Genomic DNA, 27,990 nt, shown 5'->3' on the forward strand with positions numbered 1-27,990 from the left:
AGCAGGGGGAGCTCACAGCATATGGCCTTATCAGACACATTGTACATCCATAGTAAAGGGGGATTCCCACCTCATCCAATATAGTATATACCTGTAGGGGTCAGGATAGAGGGGGATTCCCATCATATATAAGATACCATATACCTGAAGGATCCGGATCTAGGGGTATTCCCATTATATAATATACTATATACACTGGTGTAGCTACCATGGGGGCAGGGTACGCCGTCGCTATGGGGCCCGGTAAAACATGTGGCCTACTTCCATGGTGGGTGCTAACAGTGCGATCTGCCAGGCCCCCTGTGACAGCAGACCCCCCCCCCCCCCCCCCCCCCCCCGCGGGTGAGACAGCTTGCAGTGTGACATCGTGATCGCGCGTGCAGCCGTCCCTCCTGCGCGTCACACGTCACTTCACCCACCCAGCTGCTTTCCTCCATGACAGCCGCCTTCAGCCCGTCCCCCTCGGACCAGAGCTGCTCCCACACGCTGCTCCTCCCAGACAGGGACAGTCAGGCTGAGGAGAGCAGCTACAAGCCGGCTGTCTGCCACATGGTCTGCTGTCTGCACCTTACTGCCCGCAATATCAGGAAAGGAGCAGCCGCAGGTACAGCAGGTAACCCTGGGGAGCTGTGCGGCCCTATACAAAGATATACATATGGGAGAGGTTTATGCATATATGAGGGTATTATATACACATTAGAGGGGTATAATATACCCTCATATATACCACTCTCATATGTATACCTCTCTCATATGTATATACAGTAATAGCCTCCTATATTATTATATACAGTATATGAGGATATTTATGTATATACATAAGGGAGGGGTATTTGTGATGGTATTATATGCATATATGAGGGTATAATATACATATGAGAGAAGTAAATATATTATACCTCTCTAATGTGTATATTGTACCCTCATATATACATATAATACCGTCACAAATACCCCTCCCCTATGTATATACATAAATATCCTCATATACTGTATATAATAATATAGGAGGCTATTACTGTATATACATATGAGAGAGGTATACATATGAGAGTGGTATATATGAGGGTATATTATACCCCTCTAATGTGTATATAATACCCTCATATATACATATAATACCATCCTATATACCTCTCCCATGTGTAATATCCTCAGTAATAGTACAGTATTATCCTGATATACAATATACAGTATATAGAGATTCTCCTCGCATCATACGCATTGGGGGGGGGGGGATACAGCTTTTTTGCTATGGGGCCTCGTGAATGCTAGCTACGGCCCGGACCTGTAGGGATCAGGATAGAAGAGAATTCCCATCATATATAATATACTATATACCTGTAGGGATCAGGATAGAGGAGGATTCCCATCATATATAATATACTATATACCTGTAGGCATCAGGATAGAGGGGTAATTACATCATATATAATATACTATATACCTGTAGGGATATACTATATACCTGTAGGGATGAGGATATTCTAGCAATAGTTTCACCCTATAGTACAGAAGAGAAGGAAGGACACAGCAGACTTACCTCCACCAACCACTAACACCTCTGGAGATTCTAGAGCTCTGCAGCTGCTTATATACTGTGTGTGATGTCATCATGACCTATACAGGAGCCTTTTGTGATGTCATCACGTGTGGGGGAGGGGCCAACAATAACCAGTGATGTCATCATGTACAGGAGAGACATGATGGCCCCGCCCCCTGTCCCTGCCCCATGCATAGAAGCTCAGGCCTATAGATATAAGCAATGTGCTGTGGCAGTTATAGCTGGAGGCTGTATATTCTCCCTGCAGCCACTAGAGGCCGCTCTCTCCTCCCAGCTCCAATATATTCTCCCTGCAGCCACTAGAGGCCGCTCTCTCCTCCCAGCTCCAGTATATTCTCCCTGCAGCCACTAGAGGCCGCTCTCTCCTCCCAGCTCCAGTATATTCTCCCTGCAGCCACTAGAGGCCGCTCTCTCCTCCCAGCTCCAGTATATTCTCCCTGCAGCCACTAGAGGCCGCTCTCTCCTCCCAGCTCCAGTATATTCTCCCTGCAGCCACTAGAGGCCGCTCTCTCCTCCCAGCTCCAGGGCCTGGCAGGGAGGACACTCCTGCAGCTAGACCATAGAGAGCCTGAGGGGAGAGAGGAGGCTGCGGGAGCCGGAACATATGTGTAATGGGAGATGCTGCCCAGGAATGGTGCCTGCCTGCCGCTCATCCCCTGGGTATAACATGTGTGGTGACCAGTCACCTGTATACTGTATATACCATGTGTGGTGGGTGACCAGTCATCTGTATACAGTATATACCATGTGGTGACCAGTCATCTGTATACAGTATATACCATGTGTGGTGGGTGACCAGTCATCTGTATACAGTATATACCATGTGTGGTGGGTGACCAGTCATCTGTATACAGTATACACCATGTGTGGTGGGTGACCAGTCATCTGTATACAGTATATACCATGTGTGGTGACCAGTCATCTGTATACAGTATATACCATGTGTGGTGACCAGTCATCTGTATACAGTATATACCATGTGTGGTGACCAGTCATCTGTATACAGTATATACCATGTGTGGTGGGTGACCAGTCATCTGTATACAGTATATACCATGGTGTGATCTGTATAGAGGTGACAGTATGGGGAATATTTATCAAACATGGTGTAAAGTGAAACTGGCCCAGTTGCCCCTAGCAACCAATCAGATTCCACCTTTCTTTCCTCACAGACTCTTGAAAAAATGAAAGGTGGAATCTGATTGGTTGCTAGGGGCAACTGAGCCAGTTTCACTTTACACCATGTTTGATAAATCTTCCCCATATGTTCTTATATACAGGGGTATAATGCAGTATACAGTATATACCATGTGTGGGGATCAGTAATCTGTATATAGGGGCATAAAATAACTATATAGGTCACAGAGGGGGCAGGTAAACACTATACTGGGTGTAATGCTCTGCAGCATCTGTGTACACCTGGTATGTGATATCACCGCTGTACAAGGGGACGTGTATCCGGCTACAAGAGGACGTGTATCTGGCTACAGGGGGACGTGTATCCGGCTACAGGGGGACGTGTATCCGGCTACAAAGGGACGTGTATCTGCCTACAAGGGGACGTGCATCCGGCTACAAGGGGACGTGTATCCGGCTACAAGGGGACGTGCAGCCGGCTACAAGGGGACGTGCAGCCGGCTACAAGAGGACGTGTATCTGGCTACAGGGGGACGTGTATCCGGCTACAAGGGGACGTGTATCTGCTTACAAGGGGACGTGTATCCGGCTACAAGGGGATGTGTATCTGCCTACAAGGGGACGTGCATCCGGCTACAAGGGGAAGTGCATCCGGCTACAAGGGGACTTGTATCTGCCTACAAGGGGACTTGTATCTGCCTACAAGGGGACGTGTATCCGGCTACAAGGGGACGTGTATCCGGCTACAAGGGGACGTGTATCCGGCTACAAGGGGACGTGTATCCGGCTACAAGGGGAATTATGCAGCTGCATGGGGCATACCTGTCTGCAGGGGGCACATGTGACTGCAGGGAGGACCTGGCTGGATCAGTGTGGGACCATCGCCTTCCTGTTTCCAGTCCACTCCTGGTTTTGGGTGAAAAATACTGATGCAAACATACTGTGTGTGAACATGGCCTAAGGGCTTATTCCCGCACATATCCCTGCTGTCTATGGGACTAGTAAGATCTCTGCTTTCTCTCTCAGTCCCATAGACAGTGACTGGAGCAGCAGTGTGTATGTGTGATGGCAGAACAATCATACAGGCCCCCTCCCCCAGTGCTGTGACCGCTGCTGGTCCCGGCCATCAGACACCAGGGAGTATATGGCGGCCACATATCCTGTGTATAGGTAATAGAGAGTCTTTATGCTCCGGACCCTATGAAGGAGTTTTCCTAACATAGACGACCGGCAGCTGTTTTTGAGATGATTAAAATTGTCTGATTGCAGATGGCCTCACTCCTGTGTCCTCAATCATCACTAAGGGTGGGTTCACACTAGGGAATTCTCGCGGATAAACTCCGCGGAATTCCGTCGTGTGTCCGCACGCCTTTCTGCCGGCTCCATAGACACCATTCTATGGGCCGTCGTATTCCGCTATCCGCCGAAAGAAGTCACATGTCATTTCTTTCGGCGGATAGCGGAATACGCCGGCCCATAGAATGGTGCCTATGGAGCCGGCAGAAAGGCGCAGACACTTGATGGAATTCCGCTGAGTTTATCCTCTAGAATTCCGTAGTGTGAACCCACCCTTATACTGTGATCCTGTGTCTCCTATTAGAAGCAGAGGCCCTGAGAACACTGAGGAAGAGCCCTGACTGCAGAGAAGAGGCCGTGTAGGAGGAATGGTGCCGGGACATCCTCACATCCCGGTGTCCTGGTGCGGCCAATCAGTGTGTGGAGATCGGATCCATCACAGGTGCAAGAACTTTTCTTCTAATGTGACAGATGAAACCCCGTACTGTGAACTTCAGCTTTTTTCTTTCTACTGGTGTCAGTAAGTTATATAGATTTGTAATTTCCTTCTATTTAAAAATCTCCAGTACTTATCAGCTGCTATATGTCCTGCAGGAAGTGATGTATTCTTTCCAGTCAGACACAGTGCTCTCTGCTGCCACCTCTGTCCATGTCAGGAACTGTCCAGAGCAGCAGAAAATCCCCATAGAAAACCTCTCCTGCTCTGGACAGTTCCTGACATGGACAGAGGTGGCATGGACACCACTTCCTGCAGTTTGCATTGAAGTCCGGCTACAGGGGATTGTCCCATCTCAGCTATTATGGGGTAACCTGTAGGGCCGTCACCTTATATATTTTTACTTGGTTCTTCCTGGCTATAAACTCTGAGACCCTGAATAACTCTTGGGTTTCCTGTTATTAGATATTTCCTTCTGTCATGTGACCTCCAGAGCCGTCTCCTGGTTCTCCTCCTTCAGGTGCCCTCCATCCATCACATGACCTGTCACTATGCCGGCCCCAATGGACGTGATAGATTATAGAAGGAGATAAAAGATGGAGGATGAGATACAGTTTGGGGGGTTATTACCTGATGAACCCCCTGGTGTTAATGGCGGACTCTCACCGTTTTACCCCTTGGGCGTTATGTCCGTCTCCCTGATAAGCGGTGTCTTTGCCCCGGAGAGGGCTGCCGGCCTGGGAGGTCAGATGTACGGGATGCTCTCCTGCAGCCCTCTCCATCCTGTCCACAGTCCTCCCACTGCCCTCTCCAGCCCTCCCACAGCCCATCCACAGCCCTCCCACAGTCCTCTCCAGCCCTCATCCAGTCCTCTCCAGCCCTTCCACAGTCCTCTCCAGCCCTCCCACAGTCCTCTCCATCCCTCCCACAGCCCTCTACAGCCCGTCCACAGTCATCCCCCAGCTATGACACTAGTTGGCAGTTTCTCTCATCCAGGTCTCCTCACCCACAGACCCCCATAACAGCGCATGCACCTTATGAAACAGACAGTGATTAGGGACGCCCGAGCTGTCCATGCACCACACTGACTGATAAGCGATGTCTTTGCCCCAGAGAGGGCTGCCGGCCTGGGAGGTCAGATGTCCGGGATGCTCTTCCACAGTCCTCTCCATCCTGTCCACAGCCCTCTCCAGCCCTCCCACTGCCCTCTCCAGTCCTCCCACTGCCCTCTCCAGTCCTCCCACTGCCCTCTCCAGCCCATCCACAGTCCTCTCCAGCCCTCCCCCAGTCCTCTCCAGCCCTTCCACAGCCCTCCCACAGTCCTCTCCAGCCTTCCTGCAGCCCTCCCACAGCCCTCTCCAGTCCTACCACTGCCCTCTCCAGCCCATCCACAGTTCTCCCGCAGCCCTCTCCAGCCCATCCGCAGCCCTCCCACAGTCCTCTCCAGCCCTCCCCCAGTCCTCTCCAGACCTTCCGCAGCCCTCTCCAGCCCATCCACAGCCCTCCCACAGTCCTCTCCAGCCCTCCCGCAGCCCTCTCCAGCCCATCCACAGCCCTCCCATGGTCCTCTCCAGCCCTCCCACAGCCCTCTCCAGTCCTCCCACTGCCCTCTCCAGCCCATCCACAGCCCTCTCCAGCCCATCCACAGCCCTCTCCAGCCCTCCCACTGCCCTCTCCAGTCCTCCCACAGTCCTCTCCAGCCTTCCCACAGCCCTCTCCAGCCCTCCCACAGTCCTCTCCAGCCCCCCCACAGCCCTCCCGCAGCCCTCCCACAGTCCTCTCCAGCCCTCCCACAGCCCTCTCCAGCCCTCCCACAGCCCTCCCGCAGCCCTCCCACAGTCCTCCCACAGTCCTCCCACAGTCCTCTCCAGCCTTCCCACAGTCCTCTCCAGCCCTCCCACAGTCCTCTCCAGCCCTCCCACAGCCCTCTCCAGCCCTCCCACAGTCCTCCCGCAGCCCTCCCACAGCCCTCTCCAGCCCTGCCACAACCCGTCCACAGTCATCCCACAGCTATGACACTAGTTTGCAGTTTCTCTCATCCAGGTCTCCCCACCCACAGACCCCCATAACAGCGCATGCACCTTATGAAACAGACAGTGATGTGGGACGCCCGAGCTGTCCATGCACCACACTGACTCCCCTTCCAGAGCTCTCTGCATAACAGCAGATATATATTTGTCCTACCACTGCCCTCTCCAGCCCATCCACAGCCCTCCCACAGTCCTCTCCAGCCCTCCCCTAGTCCTCTCCAGACCTTCCGCAGCCCTCTCCAGCCCATCCACAGCCCTCCCACAGTCCTCTCCAGCCCTCCCGCAGCCCTCTCCAGCCCATCCACAGCCCTCCCATGGTCCTCTCCAGCCCTCCCATGGTCCTCTCCAGCCCTCCCCCAGTCCTCTACAGCCCTCTTACAGTCCTCCCCAGCCCTCCCACAGCCCTCCCCAGCCCTCCCACAGCCCTCTCCAGTCCTCCCACTTCCCTCTCCAGCCCTCCCACAGCCCATCCACAGTCATCCCACAGCTATGACACTAGTTTGCAGTTTCTCTCATCCAGGTCTCCCCACCCACAGACCCCCATAACAGCGCATGCACCTTATGAAACAGACAGTGATTAGGGACGCCCGAGCTGTCCATGCACCACACTGACTGATAAGCTGTGTCTTTGCCCCGGAGAGGGCTGCCGGCCTGGGAGGTCAGATGTCCGGGATGCTCTTCGACAGTCCTCTCCATCCTGTCCACAGCCCTCCCACAGTACTCCACAGCCCTCCCACAGCCCTCTCCAGCCCTCCCACAGTCCTCTCCAGCCCTCCCACAGCCCTCTCCAGCCCTCCCACAGTCCTCCCACAGCCCTCTCCAGCCCTGCCACAACCCGTCCACAGTCATCCCACAGCTATGACACTAGTTTGCAGTTTCTCTCATCCAGGTCTCCCCACCCACAGACCCCCATAACAGCGCATGCACCTTATGAAACAGACAGTGATGTGGGACGCCCGAGCTGTCCATGCACCACACTGACTCCCCTTCCAGAGCTCTCTGCATAACAGCAGATATATATTTGTCCTACCACTGCCCTCTCCAGCCCATCCACAGTTCTCCCGCAGCCCTCTCCAGCCCATCCACAGCCCTCCCACAGTCCTCTCCAGCCCTCCCACAGTCCTCCACAGCCCTCCCACTGCCCTCTCCAGTCCTCCCGCAGCCCTCTCCAGCCCGTCCACAGCCCTCTCCAGCCCATCCACAGCCCTCTCCAGTCCTCCCACAGTCCTCTCCAGCCCTCCCACAGCCCTCTCTAGCCCTCCCGCAGCCCTCTCTAGCCCATCCATAGCCCTCTCCAGTCCTCCCACATTCCTTTCCAGCCCATCCACAGCCCTCCCCCAGTCCTCTCCAGCCCTCCCGCAGCCCTCCCACAGCCCTCCCCCAGTCCTCTCCAGCCCCCCCACAGCCCTCCCGCAGCCCTCCCACAGTCCTCTCCAGCCCTCCCACAGTCCTCTCCAGCCCTCCCACAGTCCTCTCCAGCCCTCCCACAGTCCTCTCCAGCCCTCCCACAGTCCTCTCCAGCCCTCCCACAGCCCTCTCCAGCCCTCCCACAGTCCTCCCGCAGCCCTCCCACAGTCCTCTCAAGCCCTCCCACAGCCCTCTCCAGCCCTCCCACAGTCCTCTCCAGCCCTCCCACAGCCCTATCCAGCCCTCCCACAGCCCTATCCAGCCCTCCCACAGTCCTCTCCAGCCCTCCCACAGCCCTCTCCAGCCCTCCCACAGTCCTCTACAGCCCTCCCACAGCCCTCTCCAGCCCTCCCACAGTCCTCTCCAGCCCTCCCACAGCCCTCTCCAGCCCTCCCACAGCCCTCTCCAGCCCTCCCACAGCCCTCTCCAGCCCTCCCACAGTCCTCTCCAGCCCTCCCACAGCCCTCTCCAGCCCTCCCACAGCCCTCTCCAGCCCTCCCACAGCCCTCTCCAGCCCTCCCACAGTCCTCCCACAGCCCTCCCACAGTCCTCCCACAGCCCTCCCACAGTCCTCTCCAGCCCTCCCACAGCCCTCTCCAGCCCTCCCACAGCCCTCTCCAGCCCTCCCACAGTCCTCCCGCAGCCCTCCCACAGTCCTCTCCAGCCTTCCCACAGCCCTCTCCAGCCCTCCCACAGTCCTCTCCAGCCCTCCCACAGTCCTCTCCAGCCCTCCCACAGTCCTCTCCAGCCCTCCCACAGTCCTCTCCAGCCCTCCCACAGTCCTCTCCAGCCCTCCCACAGCCCTCTCCAGCCCTCCCACAGTCCTCTCCAGCCCTCCCACAGTCCTCTCCAGCCCTCCCACAGGCCTCTCCAGCCCTCCCACAGTCCTCCCGCAGCCCTCCCACAGCCCTCTCCAGCCCTGCCACAACCCGTCCACAGTCATCCCACAGCTATGACACTAGTTTGCAGTTTCTCTCATCCAGGTCTCCCCACCCACAGACCCCCATAACAGCGCATGCACCTTATGAAACAGACAGTGATGTGGGACGCCCGAGCTGTCCATGCACCACACTGACTCCCCTTCCAGAGCTCTCTGCATAACAGCAGATATATATTTGTGGTAATGTTGTGGTGGTGTCAGGTTTTTACTGACATTTTATTAAATTGTGACATTTTTTATTGCAATTTGCAAATAATTATACAAATTATCATATTACAAATCATGGTGGAAAAAAATTCTGCCATTCGCAACAACATTGCCCTCCTGGCCGGCTTTCTCTGCTGATATTCATGGGGTGGGTCGGTCAGGGCCCGATCCGTGCAATGGGGATGGTAATCCTGCCTCCAGGGCACCAGGGCAGCATAATGATTAGAAAGTGCAGAGAACAAAGGTAAGGGGGAGTTGCGGGCTGGGCCACTATCTGGCCCCTGCGGGGGTGGGGAAGGGGATGCACATTTCCATGTCTTACAGTATATATTAAAGGCTGGAATAGTGTGAGCACAGCCTAAAGCTCAGTATTGCAGCACAGCGACACTTGGACAATATAAAGATCCCAGAATATAATACGCATGGTTATTACCCAATAATATTATAACACTGTTAGTCTAGTAGTATGTAGTAGTGTTCTATATGACTGTGATAGTAAAGCACTACCTTGATCCGATGCTCTACTATAACACTGTCTAGATGTAATTATAGCTGCCTAAATATATGGACCCCAGACTCCTAATCTGGAGCACATACAGGTAAATGCGGAGCTGTGTCCGCACTCTGTTAATTCTGTCAGTCACTCTTGTGGCCGGGGGCAGCATTATACCTAAAGCTACAAGAGGTCGCGACCTCCTCCCCAGCACTGCAGACCACGAGTGCTGTCACCTGAGCGCACACAGCGTAGGTTGTAATAAAATGGGGTCCGGTTGCAAAAATGTAAGACCTCTTATAGGTTTCTTGGACTAATGGTTTAGGTGGAGTTGGGGGGTGGTTTTGGACAGTAAAAGAGCCAAGCAGGTGGAGGGCGTCACCATTAGTGCTAATGGTCCTTTTACACTGAACGATAATTCGCCCGATCGCACGATTAACGATTTTGAATGAACAATGTTTTTTTTTATAACGATCGGCGTTTAGACGGAACGATACATCGTACGGAAAATTTGTTATGCGATCGTTTAAGCCTATCTCACACATAGGTGCAATCGTCGAAAGACTGTTTACACTGAACGATCTGCGATAATTTGAGAACATGTTGAAAGATCAAAAAGAACGATTTCTCGCTCGTCGTTTGATCGTTCGCTGCGTTTACACGTACGATTATCATTCGAATTCGATCGTTATCGTGCAAAAACGAACAATAAATCTTTCCGTGTAAAAGGACCATTAGGAGTCGGTGAAGCCGCCCGCCATATTATGTAGAGATGTGGTTCTTACAACTGCAGGAGTAAGAAAAGGGAGAAGGAGTTCTTGGGGGCGAAAGGATAAAGAGGAAAATTCATGGGATGTTGAGGGTAATTGATCCCCTCGATGGTTAAAGGTTGTGGGGGAAGCGTTTTTCCCAGCTTTAATGGTAAGTTCCTGTTGGGCCGGGTCCCCGGGAAGGTGCTCTTCAGGTCTGGAAGCTGGGTGTCCTCTGGCCAGGTGTGGTACAGCGTTGGGCAAGGTCCAGACCAGTATACAAGTATGGAGGATGATGTATGGGGCCTTTAGGGTCTCCTCTCTCCTTTCTTTCAGGGCGGCTCAGAAAGACAAGGTTTTGCACTGAATTGCCTGTGTAAGTTATTGGATAATATATTTAAATATACTTGTTTATGTTTGAATATAATGCTATTATGTTTTTATGTTAATTAACCCCTTAACGACATCGGGCGTAAACTTACGCCCTCGCGCCCTGGTACTTGGCGCATCAGGGCGTAAATTTACGCCCGATGTTTCCCCGATCGCTGCGTGTTCACACACAGCGGTCGGGGAAGATGGCCTGCTATAAATCATAGCAGGCCATCTTAGCTTCACGGCACGGGGGGTGGTTAACACCCCCCGTGCTTACGATCGCCGCTATAGGCTGATCAATTCAGATCAGCCAATAGCGGCGATCGGAACCTTTCCGGGTCATCGGCGACCCGATGACCCGGAAAAAAATGGCGGTCGGTGCTGTCCGAGGACGGCACCGACCGCCATTACTGTAAAAGGTAATGGTGATCGCCGTGCCACCGGCCCGATCGCCGTGAACGGCCGGCCGGTACCGGCCGGCCATTCACGGCGATCGGGCCGGTGGCACGGCGATCAGAGTCCCACAATATAGTAAATACCTGCCCTGGACCCCTCAGCTAGGCAGCCGAGGGGTCCAGAGCAGGTATTTGTACATTACTCACCTGTCCCGGGCTCCTGATCGGCGTCTTCCGGGTTCGCGGCATCCTCGTCTTCGTTCGGGTCTTTGGCTTCTTCCGTGACGTCACGTTCGGCTTCTCTCGGCTATTTTCGGCTCCAGCGTCGGCTCTTTCCGTATTTTGCGCTCTGCTGCCATTTAGCGGCTGATATGTGTAATACACTTATCAGCAGCTACAGGGATGTTCAGAATTTTTTTTTTTTTTTTTTTTCAAATTTTTTTTTTTCTATTTTCCGCACCCTATCGCCGCTGAGTGTTGATCAGCATCGCACGAAAGTGCGCTGCTAATCAGCAACTCCTCCTTTTTGGCGTAGGGTGTTTTTTTTCTATATTCTACTGCCACGGTCTGCTTATAAGTGCCGCACATAACTGCGGCATTTATCAGCAACTCCTTTGTTGGCGTAGGTTTTTTTTTTATACTTACTGTAAAAAAACACGTAAAAAACACTACATTACACCACACTACATTGAATAAAGTTTGACACTACACCACTACATACCCCATATACTAATCCCCGTATAAAGATGGCCCCCTGGGTGTTTTCGGCGTCAGAGGGATACGTTATTATTACCTCCGACACCGAAACAGCCAGTGAGGATGAATGGGGGGTCCTTCGTTCCTCCATTCATCCTCATCATCCTCATCCTCCAGTGACGTGTCTGGGGGTAGTGTAGCGTACGCTGCCCCCCAGACACATCTTTTCCGCCAGTACCGTCCCAATAAGAGATGACGGTATGGAGTGAAATTCTACAAACTCTGTGAGCGTACCTTAGGGTACACTTACAGATTTCGGGTACGTGCACACTGCGGAATGGCGAAGGATAACCCTTCGTGCATTCCACAGCTGGCACCCGCCGGCGGACTGATGCAGGCATGTGTCTCCACCCGTGTCATAGAATCCATTCTATGCACGGGCGGATTCCATCGTCCATCCAAAGAATGAACACGTTGGACGGAGAGCGGAATCCGCCCGTGCATAGAATGGAGTCTATGACACGTGTGGAGACGCGCGCCTGCATCAGTCCGCCGGTGGGTGCCAGCTGTGGAATGCACGAAGGGTTATCTGTCGCGATTCCGCAGTGTGCACGTACCCTTAGAGTGTATGTAGGAAGGGACACCCGAATCCAGCCCCCAGATGCCCCCCCATCCTCGGAGTTAGTGGGAAGATCGTCCGGGAACTGATCTTCCCACTGCTGGATAAAGGTCACCATCTGTACGGGGATAACTTTTATACCAGCGCCCCCTCCTCTGGTCTCTCGCTGCCCTGTAGCTTGCGGCACGATCCGAACATATCAGAAGTAGTAATAGCGCCCTAATATTTAGCAGCCATGGAGCGGACCCAGCGCTTCTGGATATGAAGGACCCCGTATCGCACCAGGGCAACATTTTCCAGGTGACGTCCCCCACACTGGAGAAAGGGAGACCCCAGAAGAAGTGCAGAGTGTGGTGTAACAGGGGGATCAGGAAGGACAACATTTTCCAGTGTGACACCTGTCCTGATCCCCCCGGCCTCTGCATACTGGATCGCTCCAAGGCGCACCACACGTCACTGGGGTTCTACATTATCTAAATTCTGTCCCTTATTCCTATTTCAGGGGTCACGTTGATCCAGGGATTATTCTGATCGCCATTATGGAGTCGGGAAGGAATTTTTCCCCAGTGATGAGGCTACTGTCGTCTGCCTCACGAGGGGTTTTTGCCTTCCTCTGGATCAACACAGGTTGAATTTGATGGACACCTGTCATTTTCAACCTTATAAACTAATAATTGGCCTAATACCCCCAAAATAAATTAGAATTGTCCCTTTTCCCCAGCTAAATAGGTATGGCCGCCATTCCCATTAGAGGATGCCATGATGCAATTACAAAGCCTCTGTGCGGCCAGGACAGTAGAAACCCCCCACAAGTGACCCCATTCTGGAAACTACACCCCATAAGGAATCTAAGAAGGGGGGCAGCGGGGATATGGCCCCCTGGTGACGGCCACATTTGGGACGTGAAAATGAAAAAAATTGTATTTTTTATTTTCTCGGCACATGTTCTACGTAAGTGCCCGTCACCAGTGGGGTCCATATGCTCACTGCACCCCTTGTTGGATTCCTTATGGGGTGTAGTTTCCAGAATGGGGTCACTTGTCGGGGGTTTCTACTGTCCTGGCAGCACAGGAGCTTTGTAATTGCGACATGGCCTCCATCCTCCATTCCAGCCTCTAAATGGCGCTCTGTCCCTTTGGTGACTTGCCCTGTGCCCATATGGCACATTATGTCCACATGTGGGGTATTTTCGTACTCAGGGGAAATTACCCTACACGTTTTGTGTTCATTTTCTTTTTTAACCCCTTGTGGAAATGGAAAAAAATCAAGGCTAGACCAACATTTAGTGTAATTTTTGTAAAATTTTTACTCTAAATCATTAATCTTGTCATGTTTTTTCATTTTCACAAGGGGTTAAAAGATAAAAAAAACATTTAATGTGTAGAGCAATTTCCCCTGAGTTTGGAAATACCCCACATGTGGACATAAAGCGCCATGCGGGTGCAGGGTAAGCCTCCGAAGGGAAGAAGCGCCATTTGGTTTTTGAAGGCTGGATTTGGATGGAATGGATTTCGAGGGGCCATGTTGCATTCAAAAGGCCCCTGTGTTGCCAAGACAGTTGAAACCCCCCACAAGTGACCCCATTATGGAAACTGCACCCCTCAAGGAATGTAACAAGGGGTGTAGTGAGCATATGGACCCCACGGGTGACGGACACAAATGTGGAACAATGTGGCGTGAAAATGAAGTATTACATTTTTTACACTATAATGTTGGTTTAGCCTTGAATATATCATTTTCACAAGGGGTTAAAAGAGGAGAAAAAAAACTAAATGTGTAGCGCAATTTCCCCCGAGTCCGTAAATACCCCACATGTGGACATAAAGCGCCATGCGGGTGCAGGGCAAGCCTCCGAAGGGAACGAGCACCATTTCGTTTTTGAAGGCTGGATTTGGATGGAATGGATTTTGAGGGGCCATGTTGCATTCAAAAGGCCTCTGTGTTGCCAAGACAGTTGAAACCCCCCACAAGTGACCCCATTATGGAAACTACACCCCTCAGGGAATGTAACAAGGGGTGTAGTGAGCATATTGACCCCACTGGTGACGGGCACAAATGTGGAACAATGTGGCGTGAAAATGAAATATTACATTTTTTACACTATAATGTTGGTTTAGCCTTGAATTTATCATTTTCACAAGGGGTTAAAAGAGAAAAAAACACACAATATGTGTAGAGCAATTTCCCCCGAGTCCGTAAATACCCCACATGTGGACATAAAGCGCCATTTGGGCGCAGGGCAAGCCTCCGAAGGGAAGGAGCGCCATTTGGATTTTGGAGGTTGGATTTGGCTAGAATGGATGATGAACGCCATGTCACATTTACAGAGCCCTCCTGCTGCCAAAACACTGGAAACCCCCCACAAGTGACCCCATTCTGGAAACTGCACCCCTCAAGGAATCTAACAAGGGGTGCAGTGAGGATATGGACCCCTTGATGACGGGCACATTTGTGCCATGAAAGTGAAAAAATGAAATTTTTCCCTTTCACGTCACATTGTTCCACATTTGTGCCCGTCACCAGTGGGGTCCATATGCTCACTGCACCCCTTGTTAGATTCCTTGAGGGGTGTAGTTTCCAGAATGGAATCACTTGTGGGGGGTTTCCAGTGTTTTGGCAGCACGAGGGCTCTGTAAATGCGACATGGCCCTTGAAATCCTTTTCAGTGAAATTCAGCTTCCAAAAGCCAATTGGCGCTCCTTCCCTTTGGAGGCTCGTCCTGCGCCCCCTTGGCACTCTATCGCCACATGTGGGGTATTTCTGTACTCGGGAGAAACTGCGCTACACATTTTTTGTCTTTTTTTGCCTCTTATCCCTTTAAGAAAATGAAAAATTGAAGGCTAGAACAACGTTTTAGTGTAAAAAATAAATTTTTCTTTTTTCACGCCATATTGTTCGGAAAATCTGTGAAGCACCTGTGGGGTCCAGATGCTCACCGCACCCCTTGTTACATTCCTTGAGGGGTGTAGTTTTCTAAATGGTGTCCCTTTAGGGGTGTTTTTTAGGTTTTGACACCCCAGAGCCTCTGCCAACCTGAAGTGGTACAGTCAAAAATGACCAAATATAACGGAGGCGTTGAAATTCACTAGGCGCTCCCTTATATCTGAGGCTTGTGGTTGCGTCAAATAGCGCAATAGGGCCACATATGGGGTATTTCTATAAACTGCAGAAACGGGGCAATAATTATTGGGGTGCATTTCTCTGGTAATAGGTTTATAATTATGAAAAATATTGGATTACAATAAAATCTCTGCACAGAAAATTAAAATTTTCAAATTCCTTACACACTTGGCTTTTATTTCTGTGACTCCCCTAAAGGGTTTAAACACTTTCTGGATATGCTTTTGCAGAGTTTGGGGGGTGCAGTTTCTGAAATGGGGTGCTTTGTGGGGCTTTCTAACATACAGGCCCCTCAAATACACTTTAAACCTGAACAGGTCCCTAAAAATATCTGATTTTGAAATTTTACTGAAAATTTGGAAATTTGCTGCTAATGTTTTAAGCTTCCTATCGTCTAAAAAAAATGAAAGATAGTTTAATAAATGCCGCCAACATAAAGTAGACATGTTGCTAATGCTATTTAATATATAATTTATGTGGTATAACCACTTTCTGTATACGCAAAGAAGTTTCAAAGTTGGAAAAATGCATTTTTTCACATTTTTTCACCTTATTTGGGTTTTTTTCATAAAGATTTGTTATGAGTATCGACTCCAATTTACCAGAAATGTAAAGTACAATATGTCACGAGAAAACAATCTCAGAATCAGCCGGATAGGTAAAAGCATCCCGAAGTTATTAATGACTAAAGTGACACTGGTCATATTCATAAAATTTGTCTCTGTCATTAAGGCCATTTCAGGCTCTGTCCTTAAGGGGTTAAACAAGCCGTCGCCTTTTCTTCCACAACTAGAGTTTTTTAGTGGTAAAGGAGTTGATGGGGTGGTGGTAGAGGGGCTAACGTATATCGCCTCTCCCTCACCCATGGGTAACCACGTTGTCTTGTAGGGTCTTTGCCTGAAGCTAAAAGGCAAAGCCACCTGTACAGTATATATGTATATATTCTGGCTGTGGTATATTAGCTCTCCATTTCCTATAATAATACTGGTAAAGCTTTACTGGTTATTGAAGCCAGAGGTGGCTGGCAATCCTTATTATTATATTATTTGAAGTTTAATAAGTCTCCTGTCTGTAGAATTTAGGTATCAGGCTAATAGCCCAGTTATATATATATATATATATATATATATATATATATATATATATATATATATATATATATATATATATATATATATAATATTTTTATTTTTTTTTTTTAACAATATTTTATTGAGGTTATACATAAATACAAAGTGATAAGAACAATCATATAATAATAGATAAACTATGACAAGTCAGTAGACTTATATAAAATTACACAAATAAATATAACAAATCATTAAAACAAGCAATAAAGCCTACCAATTATTGCTCTAACATACAAATGAAGTAAAATTGTATCATACTATGTTCTATATCAAAAGAAAAACAACTGAACCTCTGATATATTACAACATATAAATTTTATTAGTTAAAATCACATACAAATAACGAAATAATCAATAAATAAATACACAATGAATCATGGCTGACAGAATAGTTAAAAATGACAAACATACAATGAGGGGGCTGCTGCAGATGGACACTAGTGACTAAATAAGTAAATAAATTAATAAATTTTTTATTAATGATTTATTAATTTATTTAATTAATTTAATTAATTTATTTAATTTATTTACTTATTTAGTCACTAGTGTCCATCTGCAGCAGCCCCCTCATTGTATGTTTGTCATTTTTAACTATTCTGTCAGCCATGATTCATTGTGTATTTATTTATTGATTATTTCGTTATTTGTATGTGATTTTAACTAATAAAATTTATATGTTGTAATATATCAGAGGTTCAGTTGTTTTTCTATCGGTCTTTAGCTTGCTACTAGAACCCGAAGTTTTTTTCATACACTTTGTACCTATTCCCCATACATTAGAGTAATACAGGTAGTGTCTTGTATGGTGGAGTTCTACAGACTTTATATATGTGTTTATGTTCTATATCAAGTACAGGTAAGTACTCCCAGGGTACCTCAGTCATTCATATTATTCATAGTGAAGAACAGCTCATTATTGGAGAACCTAAACCAATAGGGCCAAGAGCCCTAACCCACCCTGAACGGCCCTATTAGTTTAGGTGTGATAAATATCCACCCAGTCTAGCTCCCTGTTGGGCACATCGGGCAATATTGGACAGGTCTCCCGTCCGCAAAAGAAAGATGTCGTCTATGTACCTATTGTATAGGGACAAGTTTGTTCAAAATTACATGAGGAAAGTTACATTATTGTCCAAATCAGCCCATAAATAAGACGTCGTATGAGGGCACAACCGTGGCAGTTCCTTGTATCTGATGTGAGATGTCTCTGCCTAGGTAAAGAAGTGGTTCTGAATGTAACTGAATGACATGATAGTAAAACAGACCTACTATGCGAAGACCATTATTACCGCCATATAGTGACCATAGGGATTCCAGCTCTGGAGGGTACTGTAAGATGCTACTTTATATCAGGGCTTCCTGTGTCTTTATTTCATTGTACAGAACGGAGGTTTCACATTAGTCACAGTCTCCGACCACTGGTAGAATGACAGACTGTCCACAACACGTGTAACGTCCTCAGTATATCAGTCACCCAGTGACACAGGGAGGAGAAGCATCTCAGGGGGATGGGGGAGAAGCTCTATATGTGGCTCTTCATCTTACTCTATCAGTATAATAGTAAGGCTTTGATGGTTTATCCTTTTTTCCATACAGATGTGTCCAGTGAACCGCCTTGTGGAGAGAGGAGGAATGTGACGGGTGAGATGGGAGGAGCGGTGACTCTATATACAGATTACACCGGGATCAGAGACATCACCTGGGTGAGAGATCACAATGCCATTGCCGTAACACAACCAGGAGACGTCCCTGATATCATAAACAGCTCTTATAGAGGACGACTGAGCGCTACACATGATGGCTCCTTAGTGATCACTAATCTGACCAGAGAAGACCAAGGGTACTATATGGCAAATATACTGAGAGCCAGTCAGTGTATACAGGAGTATTACCTCACAGTGTACGGTAAGTTATATCTATGGCCTTAATATGTGTTTCCTCTCTGGGTTATTTGTGAGCGGTACATAAAGCACAGATATAGCAGACACAGAGTAAAAGAGGTTGTCCGACCATTTTTTATTGGAACAGAGAATTGTTTGTTATCTGTCTCTTTCGCTAAAGGCCGTATTACACAGCATAATAATAGGGGGAAGCGAGCACCAACCTGACAACTCAGTGCTTGCTTCCCCCTTGTTCCCTGATCTCCGCCTGCGTTATTACACGTACAGACAGTGAGCGCGGAGCAGCGGAAGGGGTCGCAGGGATTGTTGCAGCCGGTCCTGTTGCACAGAGCAACACGCAGCAGAGCGTCACTGCACAAATCCTGCTCTTTCAACCTGTCCTATTACACAAAATGATTATGGGCCTGAACGGACGGTAATTGGGCGATAATCGTTCAATGTAATAGGACCTTTCTTTGTTTTTTCCAACTTTTTTTTGCCTCTGTCTCCCCGGGCCTCCTCCTCTGTGTCCCCGGGCCTCCTCCTCTGTGTCCCTGGGCCTCCTCCTCTGTATCTCTGGGCCTCCTCCTCTGTGTCCCCGGGCCTCCTCCTCTGTGTCCCCGGGCCTCCTCCTCTGTGTCCCCGGGCCTCCTCCTCTGTGTCCCTGGGCCTCCTCCTCTGTATCTCTGGGCCTCCTCCTCTGTGTCCCCGGGCCTCCTCCTCTGTGTCCCCGGGCCTCCTCCTCTGTGTCCCCGGGCCTCCTCCTCTGTATCTCTGGGCCTCCTCCTCTGTATCTCTGGGCCTCCTCCTCTGTGTCCCCGGGCCTCCTCCTCTGTGTCCCCGGGCCTCCTCCTCTGTGTCCCCGGGCCTCCTCCTCTGTGTCCCCGGGCCTCCTCCTCTGTGTCCCCGGGCCTCCTCCTCTGTGTCCCCGGGCCTCCTCCTCTGTGTCCCCGGGCCTCCTCCTCTGTGTCCCCGGGCCTCCTCCTCTGTGTCCCTGGGCCTCCTCCTCTGTGTCCCCAGGCCTCCTCCTCTGTGGCTGCTGGCATTGTTGTCTCTTGTAAATCTTGTGTAAAGTGAAGAAACCATCAGCATATAGACAGGGCCTGATCATGGTTGATGGAGACCCCGCCACACTGCAATGTCTGATTGTGATAATCCAAGTGGGTGGGGTTATAGGAGGTGTACCCCCCACAACATGGCTAACCTCTGTACCCCCCACAACATGGCTAACCTCTGTACCCCCCACAACATGGCTGTAACCTCAGTACCCCCACAACATGGCTGTAACCTCTGTACCCCCCACAACATGGCTAACCTCTGTACCCCCCACAACATGGCTGTAACCTCAGTACCCCCCACAACATGGCTAACCTCTGTACCCCCACAACATGGCTGTAACCTCTGTGCCCCCCACAACATGGCTGTAACCTCTGTGCCCCCCACAACATGGCTGTAACCTCTGTGCCCCCCACAACATGGCTGTAACCTCTGTGCCCCCCACAACATGGCTGTAACCTCTGTGCCCCCCACAACATGGCTGTAACCTCTGTGCCCCCCACAACATGGCTGTAACCTCTGTGCCCCCCACAACATGGCTGTAACCTCTGTGCCCCCCACAACATGGCTGTAACCTCTGTGCCCCCCACAACATGGCTGTAACCTCTGTGCCCCCCACAACATGGCTTAATCGGGTTGTCCAGCAAAAATCTTTTTCTTTCAAATCAACTGGTGTCAGAAAGTTATATAGATTTGTAATTTACTTCTATTAACCCCTTGCCGCAAAATGACGCTTGGGAAACGTCATGTAAAGCAGGTAGTTCCCGCAACATGACGTTTCCCAAACGTCATGTCTTCCCTGCCTCCCCCCCTGTCCCGAGGTGAGATCGGGCAGCGGGAGGAGGCTATGTCACATAGCCTCCTCCCGCTGCCTCTGCTCGGAGGGGAGCCGCGCTCCCCCCGGGCAGTTAACCCCATAGACGCCGCGGTCAATGCGACCGCAGCGTCTATGGGGATATGTTTGCATTGGGAGGCGATCGGGCGGCGGGAGGGGGCTGTTGCATGTTGCCTCCTCCCGCCGCCACTACAGATCCTCCCCCGGCAGTTCCCTTTCCCCCCCCGGTACTGGCGGATCGCCGCTATTACCGTTATAGCGGCGATCCGCCAGTACCGGCGCCGCCGCTGCATTTCATCTCCCCCCACCGTGAATCCACGGTGGGGGGAGATGAAATAAGTATTAATCAGACCTCAGATCAGCCCCCTTGTGGCCGATCTCTACCCCCCCCCCTCCCCGGGCGGCCATCAAATCCAAGATGGCCGCCCCCATCGCTGCGAATAAACGATGTTTGTTCGCAGCGATGGAAATAAAAAATGAATGAAAACCCCATGCTCTCCGCCACCGGAGGTAGCGGAGAGCATGGGGCAGTGATCGGGGACCCCCCCTGTGGGGTCCCGGAACAGGCGATCGGCGGTATATACTATATACCGCCGATCGCCTGTTCCCAGTGCTGCCCGGCACTTTTTATCCCCTGTCACCATAAATCATTGGTGACAGGGGATAAAAAGTGTCACCGTGCCCCCCCCAAGTCGCCCCCCAACCCCCCCCAGTCACCCCCGTCCCCCAGTCACCCCCCCTTCCCCACATACGTTACCTGATCCTGGAGCTCCGTCCTCCTCGACGTCCTGACTGCTTCTGATGTGCGCATGCGCGTCAGAAGCAGTTAGCTCTGAAAATTTAAAGTGACAGAGACCAATTTGGTCTCTGTCACTAAACTATGATTACTGTGATAGAAAATATCACAGTAATCATAGTAATACAGTGAAAATGAAAGTGAAAAAAGTACAAGTGAAAAAGTGTAAATGTGAAAAAGTGAAAAACATACAAACAAAATAAAACACACTTTTTATTATAGTAATAATTGCGTTTTACTCCCAGATTACCCGTAACCACCGCAGGTTGCCCGTATCCGCCCCAGTTTGCCCGTAACCACCGCAGGTTGCCCGTATCCGCCCCAGTTTGCCCGTAACCGCCGCAGGTTGCCCGTAAACACGCCAGATTACATGTAACCACCGCACGTTGCCCATAACCACCACATCTTGACCGTAACCACCCCAAATTGCCAGTGACCCCCTCCAGATTGCCCGTAACTACCGCACGCTGCCGCTGACCACCGCACGTTGCCTCTGACCACGGCACGTTGCCCCTGACCACCGCACGCTGCCTCTGACCACCGCACGTTGCCATTGACCACCGCACGTTGCCTCTGACCACCGCACGTTGCCTCTAATCACCGCACGTTGCCCCTGACCACCGCAGGTTGCCTCTAACCACCGCAGGTTGCCTCTAACCACCGCACGTTGCCCTTAACCACCGCACGTTGCCTCTAACCACCGCACGTTGCCTCTAATCACCGCACGTTGCCTCTGACCACTGCAGGTTGCCCCTGACCACCGCAGGTTGCCCCTGACCACCGCACGTTGCCCCTAACCACCGCACGTTGCCTCTGACCACCGCACGCTGCCTCTGACCACCGCACGTTGCCTCTGACCACCGCACGTTGCCTCTAATCACCGCACGTTGCCTCTGACCACCGCAGGTTGCCCCTGACCACCGCAGGTTGCCCCTGACCACCGCACGTTGCCCCTGACCACCGCACGTTGCCCCTGACCACCGCACGTTGCCCCTGACCACCGCACGTTGCCTATAACCACCGCACGTTGCCTCTAACCACCCCAAATTGCCAGTGACCCTCTCCAGATTGCCCGTAACCACGCCAGATTACAGGTATCCATCCCAGATTACCTATAAGCACTTCAGTTTATCCGTAACCACCCCACGTTGCCCGTTACCACCCCACGTTGCCCGTAACCACCCCGCGTTGCCTGTAACCACCCCATGTTGCCTGTAACCACCCCAGATTCTCTGTAACCACCCCAGGTTGCCTGTGACCACCCCAGGTTGCCCGTGACCACCCCAGGTTGCCTGTGACCACCCCAGGTTGCCCGTGACCACCCCACATTACCTGTAATCTAATTTTTTATTGTATTTTAGTAACTGCGCTATTCTAATAACTATTACTAGCTGCGGTTTTGCTCCAGCAAATTGGCGCTCCCTTCCTTCTGAGCCCGGCTGTGTGCCCATACTGTGGTTTATGCCCACATATGGGGTACCGTTTTACTCAGAAGAAGCTGCGTTACAGATTTTGGGGTACGTTTTCTCTCCTGTTCCTCGTGAAATTAAGAAATTTTAAACTAAACGAACATATTATTGGAAAAATTCGAGTTTTTCATTTTTACTGTCTTATTTTGAGTACTTTCCTCTAATACCTGTGGGGTCAAACCGCTCACTGCACCCCAAGATGAATTCTTTCAGGGGTGTACTTTCCTAAATGGGGTGACTTTTGCTGGGGTTCTATTCTTCTGACACTACAGGGGCGCTGCAAACGCACCTGGCACTCAGAAACTTCTTCGGAAAAATCTGCACTGAAAATGCTAATTGGCGCTCCTTCCCTTCTGAGCCCGGCTGTGTGCCCATACAGTGGTTTATGCCCACATATGGGGTACCGTTCTACTCAGGGGAACCTGCGTTACAGATTTGGGCATGCAGCCTATCCCCTGTTCCTAGTGAAATTGAGAAATTTCAAACTAAACGAACATATTATTGGAAAAATTCTAGTTTTTCAATTTTACTGTCTTATTTTGAATACTTTCCTCTAATACCTTTGGGGTCAAAATGGTCACCACACCCCAAGATGAATTCTTTGAGGGGTGTACTTTCCAAAATGGGGGGACTTTTGGGGGGGTTCTCTTCTGCGGACACTACAGGGGCGCTGCAAACGCACCTGGCGCTCAGAAATTTCTTCAGCAAAATCTGAACTGAAAATGCTAATTGGCGCTCCCTTCTTTCTGAGCCCTCCTGTGTGGCCATGCAGTGGTTTATGCCCAAATATGGGGTACCGTTGTATTCAGGAGAACCTTCTTTACAAATTTGGGGGTACTTTTTTTCTCTTGTTCCTCGTGAAATTGAGAAATTTCAAACTAAACAAACATATTATAGGAAAAATTCAAGTTTTTCATTTTTACTATCTAATTTTAAATACTTTCCTCTAATACCTGTGGGGTCAAAATGGTCACCACACCCCAAGATGAATTCTTTGAGGGGTGTACTTTCCAAAATGGGGTGACTTTTGGGGGGTTTCTCTTCTGCGGGCACTACAGGGGCGCTGCAAATGCACCTGGCGCTCAGAAACTTCTTCAGCAAAATCTGCATTGAAAAAGCTAATTGGCGCTCCTTTTCTTCTGAGCCCGGCTGTGTGCCCATAGAGTGGTTTACACCCACATATGGGGTACCGTTGTATTCAGGAGAACCTTCTTTACAAATTTTGGGGTACTTTTTTTCTCTTGTTCCTCGTGAAATTGAGAAATTTCAAACTAAACAAACATATTATTGGAAAAAATCGTGTTTTTCATTTTTACTGTCTAATTTTGAATACTTTCCTCTAATACATGTGGGGTCAAAATGCTCATCCTACCCCAAGATGATTTCTTTGAGGGGTGTACTTTCGAAAATGGGGTGACTTTTGGGGGGATTCTATTCTGCGGACACTACAGGGGCTCTGCAAATGCACCTGGCGCTCAGAAACTTCTTCAGCAAAATCTGCATTAAAAAAGCTAATTGGCGCTCCTTTACTTCTGAGCCCGGCTGTGTGCCCATACAGTGGTTTACGCCCACATCTGGGGTACCGTTGTATTCAGGAGAACCTGCGTTACAAATTTTGGCATGCTTTTTTTCTCATGTTCCTTTTGAAAATGAGAAACTTTAATCTAAACGTATATATTATTTGAAAATTTACATTTTCGATTTTTTTACGGCCTAATTGTAAATACTTTCCTCCAGCCCCTGTAGGGTTAAAATGCTCATTATACCCCTAGATTAATTCTTTAAGGTGTCTAGTTTCCAAAATGGGGTCACTTATGGGGGGTTTCAGTATACAAGCCCTCTAAATCCATTTAAAAAAAGAACTGGTCCCTAAAAAAAATCAGTTTTGGAAATTTTCACAAAATGTGATAATTTGCTCATAAATTTCTAAGCCCCGTAACACCCTAAAAAAGTAAAATATGTTTCCCAAATTATGCCAGAATAAAGAGGACATATTGGTAATGTGACTTAGTAACTAATTTATGTGCTATGACTTCCTTTTTTAGAAGCAGAGAATTTCAGAAGTTCATAAAATGCTAAATTTTCAAATTTTTCTTGATATTTTGATGTTTTTCACAAAAAATACACAAAGTAGTGACCAAATTTTGCTACTAATATAAAGTGCCATATGTGACGAAAAAACAATCTCAGAATCGCTAGCATACGTTAAAGCATCACTGAGCTATAAGAGCATAAAGTGAGACAGGTCAGATTTTGAAAAATGAGCCTGGTCATTAAGACCAAAACAGGCTTTAGAGGCAAGGGGTTAAACAATCTCAATTCTTCCCATACTTATTAGCCACAAACCTCTCCTGCTCTGGACAGTTCCTGTCTCGGCCAGCGATGGCAGCAGAGAGCACTGTGTCAGACTGAAAATAAAAATTTCCTGCGGGACATACAGCAGCCAATAAGTAGGGGAAAAATTTAGATTGTTTAATAGAAGTAAATTACAAATCTATATAACTTTCTGATATCAGTTGATTTGAAAGAAAAAGATTTTCGCTGGACAACCCCTTTAACAGTTCACATTAAAGGACAACTCCCACAAAAATTTTTTTTTGCTCATTTAACACACATTACAAAGTTATATAACTTTGTAATGTGGTTAAATACCCGGCCTGGCCCCCTTCCCCCACTTTCGGACCCCCGACCCCCCACCCCGGAAGTTAAGGAATGTATACATTACCTATTACGATCGTCACGGTCCTCTTATCCGGGGCGGCATCTGGTGACGACGACGTCAGAGCCGAGGGGCGGTCCGGGTCTTCTTCCTCCTCGGCGTCTTCATGCAAAGTGAATGGGGATGAAAAGGCTGCTGGTGCACATGCGCACCAGCAGCCTTTTCATTGGCTGGAGCGCATCACATGGCTTCCAGCTTGCTCAGCCCTGATTGGCTGAGCTTGCTGGAAGCCATGTGATGCGCTCCAGCCAATGAAAAGGCTGCCGGTGCGCAAGCGCACTGGCAGCCTTTTCCATCCCCTGGACCCAGAAGTTGGAGACATCGCTGGATGGCGGAAGGCGGCGACGGAGAGGCGGACGGCGGGCGAATCGAGTGGCGATCGTCACCGGAGAGATGGTGAGTATGGTGTCTGTGTGTGTCTGTGTTTTTTTTTTTTTTTGGGGTCCCGCGGGAGTTGTCCTTTAACACTAACAGTTCAAAGAGTTTTGTCACACATCTGCACCAAACCCAGAGGTGATGTTTTGTGGAAAGGAACATAATGTGGCCTAGGGTGTACTGTGTGTAGTACTGTATGTAGGACTGTGTGTAGGACTGTTTGTAGTATTGTGAGATTTACTGTGTGTAGGACTGTGTGTAGGACTGTTGTATTGTGAGATGTACTGTGTGTAGTGCTGTGTGTAGGACTGTGTGTAGCACTGTTTGTAGTATTGTGAGTAGGACTGTGTGTAGTACTGTGTGAAGAACTGTGTGTAGGACTGTGTGTAGGGCTATTTGTAGTATTGTGAGTAGGACTGTGTGTAGGACTGTGTGTAGTACTGTGTGTAGTACTGTGTGTAGGACTGTGTGTAGTACTGTGTGAAGAACTGTGTGTAGGACTGTGTGTAGGGCTATTTGTAGTATTGTGAGTAGTACTGTGTGTAGGACTGTGTGTAGTACTGTGTGTAGGACTGTTTGTAGTATTGTGAGTAGTACTGTGTGTAGGACTGTGTGTAGTACTGTGTGTAGGACTGTTTGTAGTATTGTGAGTAGTACTGTGTGTAGGACTGTGTGTAGTACTGTGTTGTACTGTGTGTAGTACTGTGTGTTGTACTGTGTGTAGGTCTGTGTGTAGGACTGTATGTAGGACTGTGTGTAGGACTGTTTGTAGTATTGTGAGATTTACTGTGTGTAGGACTGTGTGTAGGACTGTTGTATTGTGAGATGTACTGTGTGTTGTGCTGTGTGTAGGACTGTGTGTAGCACTGTTTGTAGTATTGTGAGTAGGACTGTGTGTAGTACTGTGTGTAGTACTGTGTGTAGTACTGTGTGAAGAACTGTGTGTAGGGCTATTTGTAGTATTGTGAGTAGTACTGTGTGTAGGACTGTGTGTAGGACTGTGTGTAGTACTGTGTGTAGGACTGTTTGTAGTATTGTGAGTAGTACTGTGTGTAGTACTGTGTGTTGTACTGTGTGTAGTACTGTGTGTAGTGCTGTGTGTAGTACTGTGTGTAGTGCTGTGAGTAGTACTGTGTGTAGTGCTGTGTGTTGTACTGTGTGTAGTACTGTGTGTAGTGCTGTGTGTAGTGCTGTGTGTAGTGCTGTGAGTATTACTGTGTGTAGTGCTGTGTGTTGTACTGTGTGTAGTGCTGTGTGTAGTACTGTGTGTAGTACTGTGTGTAGTACTGTGTGTAGTGCTGTGTGTAGTACTGTGTGTAGGACTGTGTATAGTACTGTGTATAGGACTGTGTGTTGTACTGTGTGTAGGACTGTGTGTTGTGCTGTGTGTAGTGCTGTGTGTAGTACTCTTAATACTTCAGAACCAATCTGAAGCCAAGTCGTCTCTATGTTTTTTAGATTTAGATGGAATCTCCTCCACCCCTTGTAATGTACAGATGAGCAGCGGGTGGTATGATAAGGACAGTGCAGGTCAGTATATATTATACATTATATTAGTCTGACGTGATATTATACTATTACTAACTATTGGAGGAGATTTACTTTACATTGGCGGCCCACAATGGATGACTCTGTTACCGCATCTGCTTTACATCACACACAATATCTGCTTAAAGTGACTGTACCACCAGGCCCAGGCTGAAGCACTGGAGGCGGCTGACCCACCCCCAGTGGGAAGGAACTCCAGCCCCTCCATGATAGGGTTCTATTGATTCTAATGGAGTCACGCCATGGAGGGGCTGGGGTTTCTTCCCACTAAGGGTGGGTCGGCCCGTCTCAAGTGCTTCAGCCTGGGCCTGGTGGTACAGTCACTTTAAAGCCATTTCTGGTCTCTTCTACAACGCCTCTTCTTCTGGTCACAATAACTTCTTATCATCTTTCTGGATCTTAGGATCAGATTACACGACAATAAATCTCCTCCGCCTGACGTTGTCCGCCTTTGTGCTGGGTCTCACCTGCTTCATATTCACTCACCACATGAAGACCGGGGTCATACAACAGGAAGACTCCGGGCCGCAGTGACGCAAGGAGGAGAAGAAATATTTACTTTTCCTGATTTGAAGCTTGTCAGTAATATTACAATGACTCTTGAAGTTTTGTCACGGCCGCGGCGGCTTCCCGTGTCCCGGGTTGCCGCCGCGACCGCCTCCTGTCCCGTGCAGCCGCCGGGGTCCTTGTGTAGGGACCCGGCGCTGCTGCTGCTTCGGCC

General features: G+C 49.3%; 1 protein-coding gene and 1 long non-coding RNA gene across 2 annotated transcripts; both read left to right on the forward strand.

Moving 5' to 3' along the window:
- Positions 1 to 435: 435 nt before the first annotated feature.
- LOC138794582 (uncharacterized) lies at positions 436 to 27,845 on the forward strand. The gene is made up of 4 exons (XM_069973344.1): positions 436 to 604; positions 18,188 to 18,496; positions 27,180 to 27,251; positions 27,673 to 27,845. Exons 1-4 carry the CDS (start codon positions 436 to 438, stop codon positions 27,801 to 27,803), a joined length of 681 nt encoding a protein of 226 aa, XP_069829445.1. The 3' UTR covers positions 27,804 to 27,845.
- LOC138795658 (uncharacterized) lies at positions 2,795 to 18,094 on the forward strand. Its single transcript, XR_011363652.1, has 3 exons — positions 2,795 to 2,986; positions 4,302 to 4,439; positions 17,975 to 18,094. It is a non-coding gene; the product is annotated as an uncharacterized lncRNA (long non-coding RNA).
- Positions 27,846 to 27,990: the final 145 nt, after the last annotated feature.

The sequence above is a fragment of the Dendropsophus ebraccatus genome, chromosome 6 (genome assembly GCF_027789765.1).
Source record: "Dendropsophus ebraccatus isolate aDenEbr1 chromosome 6, aDenEbr1.pat, whole genome shotgun sequence".
NCBI lineage: Eukaryota > Metazoa > Chordata > Amphibia > Anura > Hylidae > Dendropsophus > Dendropsophus ebraccatus.

Excerpts from the sequence above, each read along its gene's own strand:
- LOC138794582 (XM_069973344.1), top strand. The coding sequence starts at position 436 with ATGACAGCCGCCTTCAGCCCGTCCCCCTCGGACCAGAGCTGCTCCCAC. Across the intron at positions 18,497-27,179 it reads GTATTACCTCACAGTGTACG|ATTTAGATGGAATCTCCTCC; the intron begins GTAAGTTATATC and ends TATGTTTTTTAG. Across the intron at positions 27,252-27,672 it reads GTATGATAAGGACAGTGCAG|GATCAGATTACACGACAATA; the intron begins GTCAGTATATAT and ends TCTGGATCTTAG.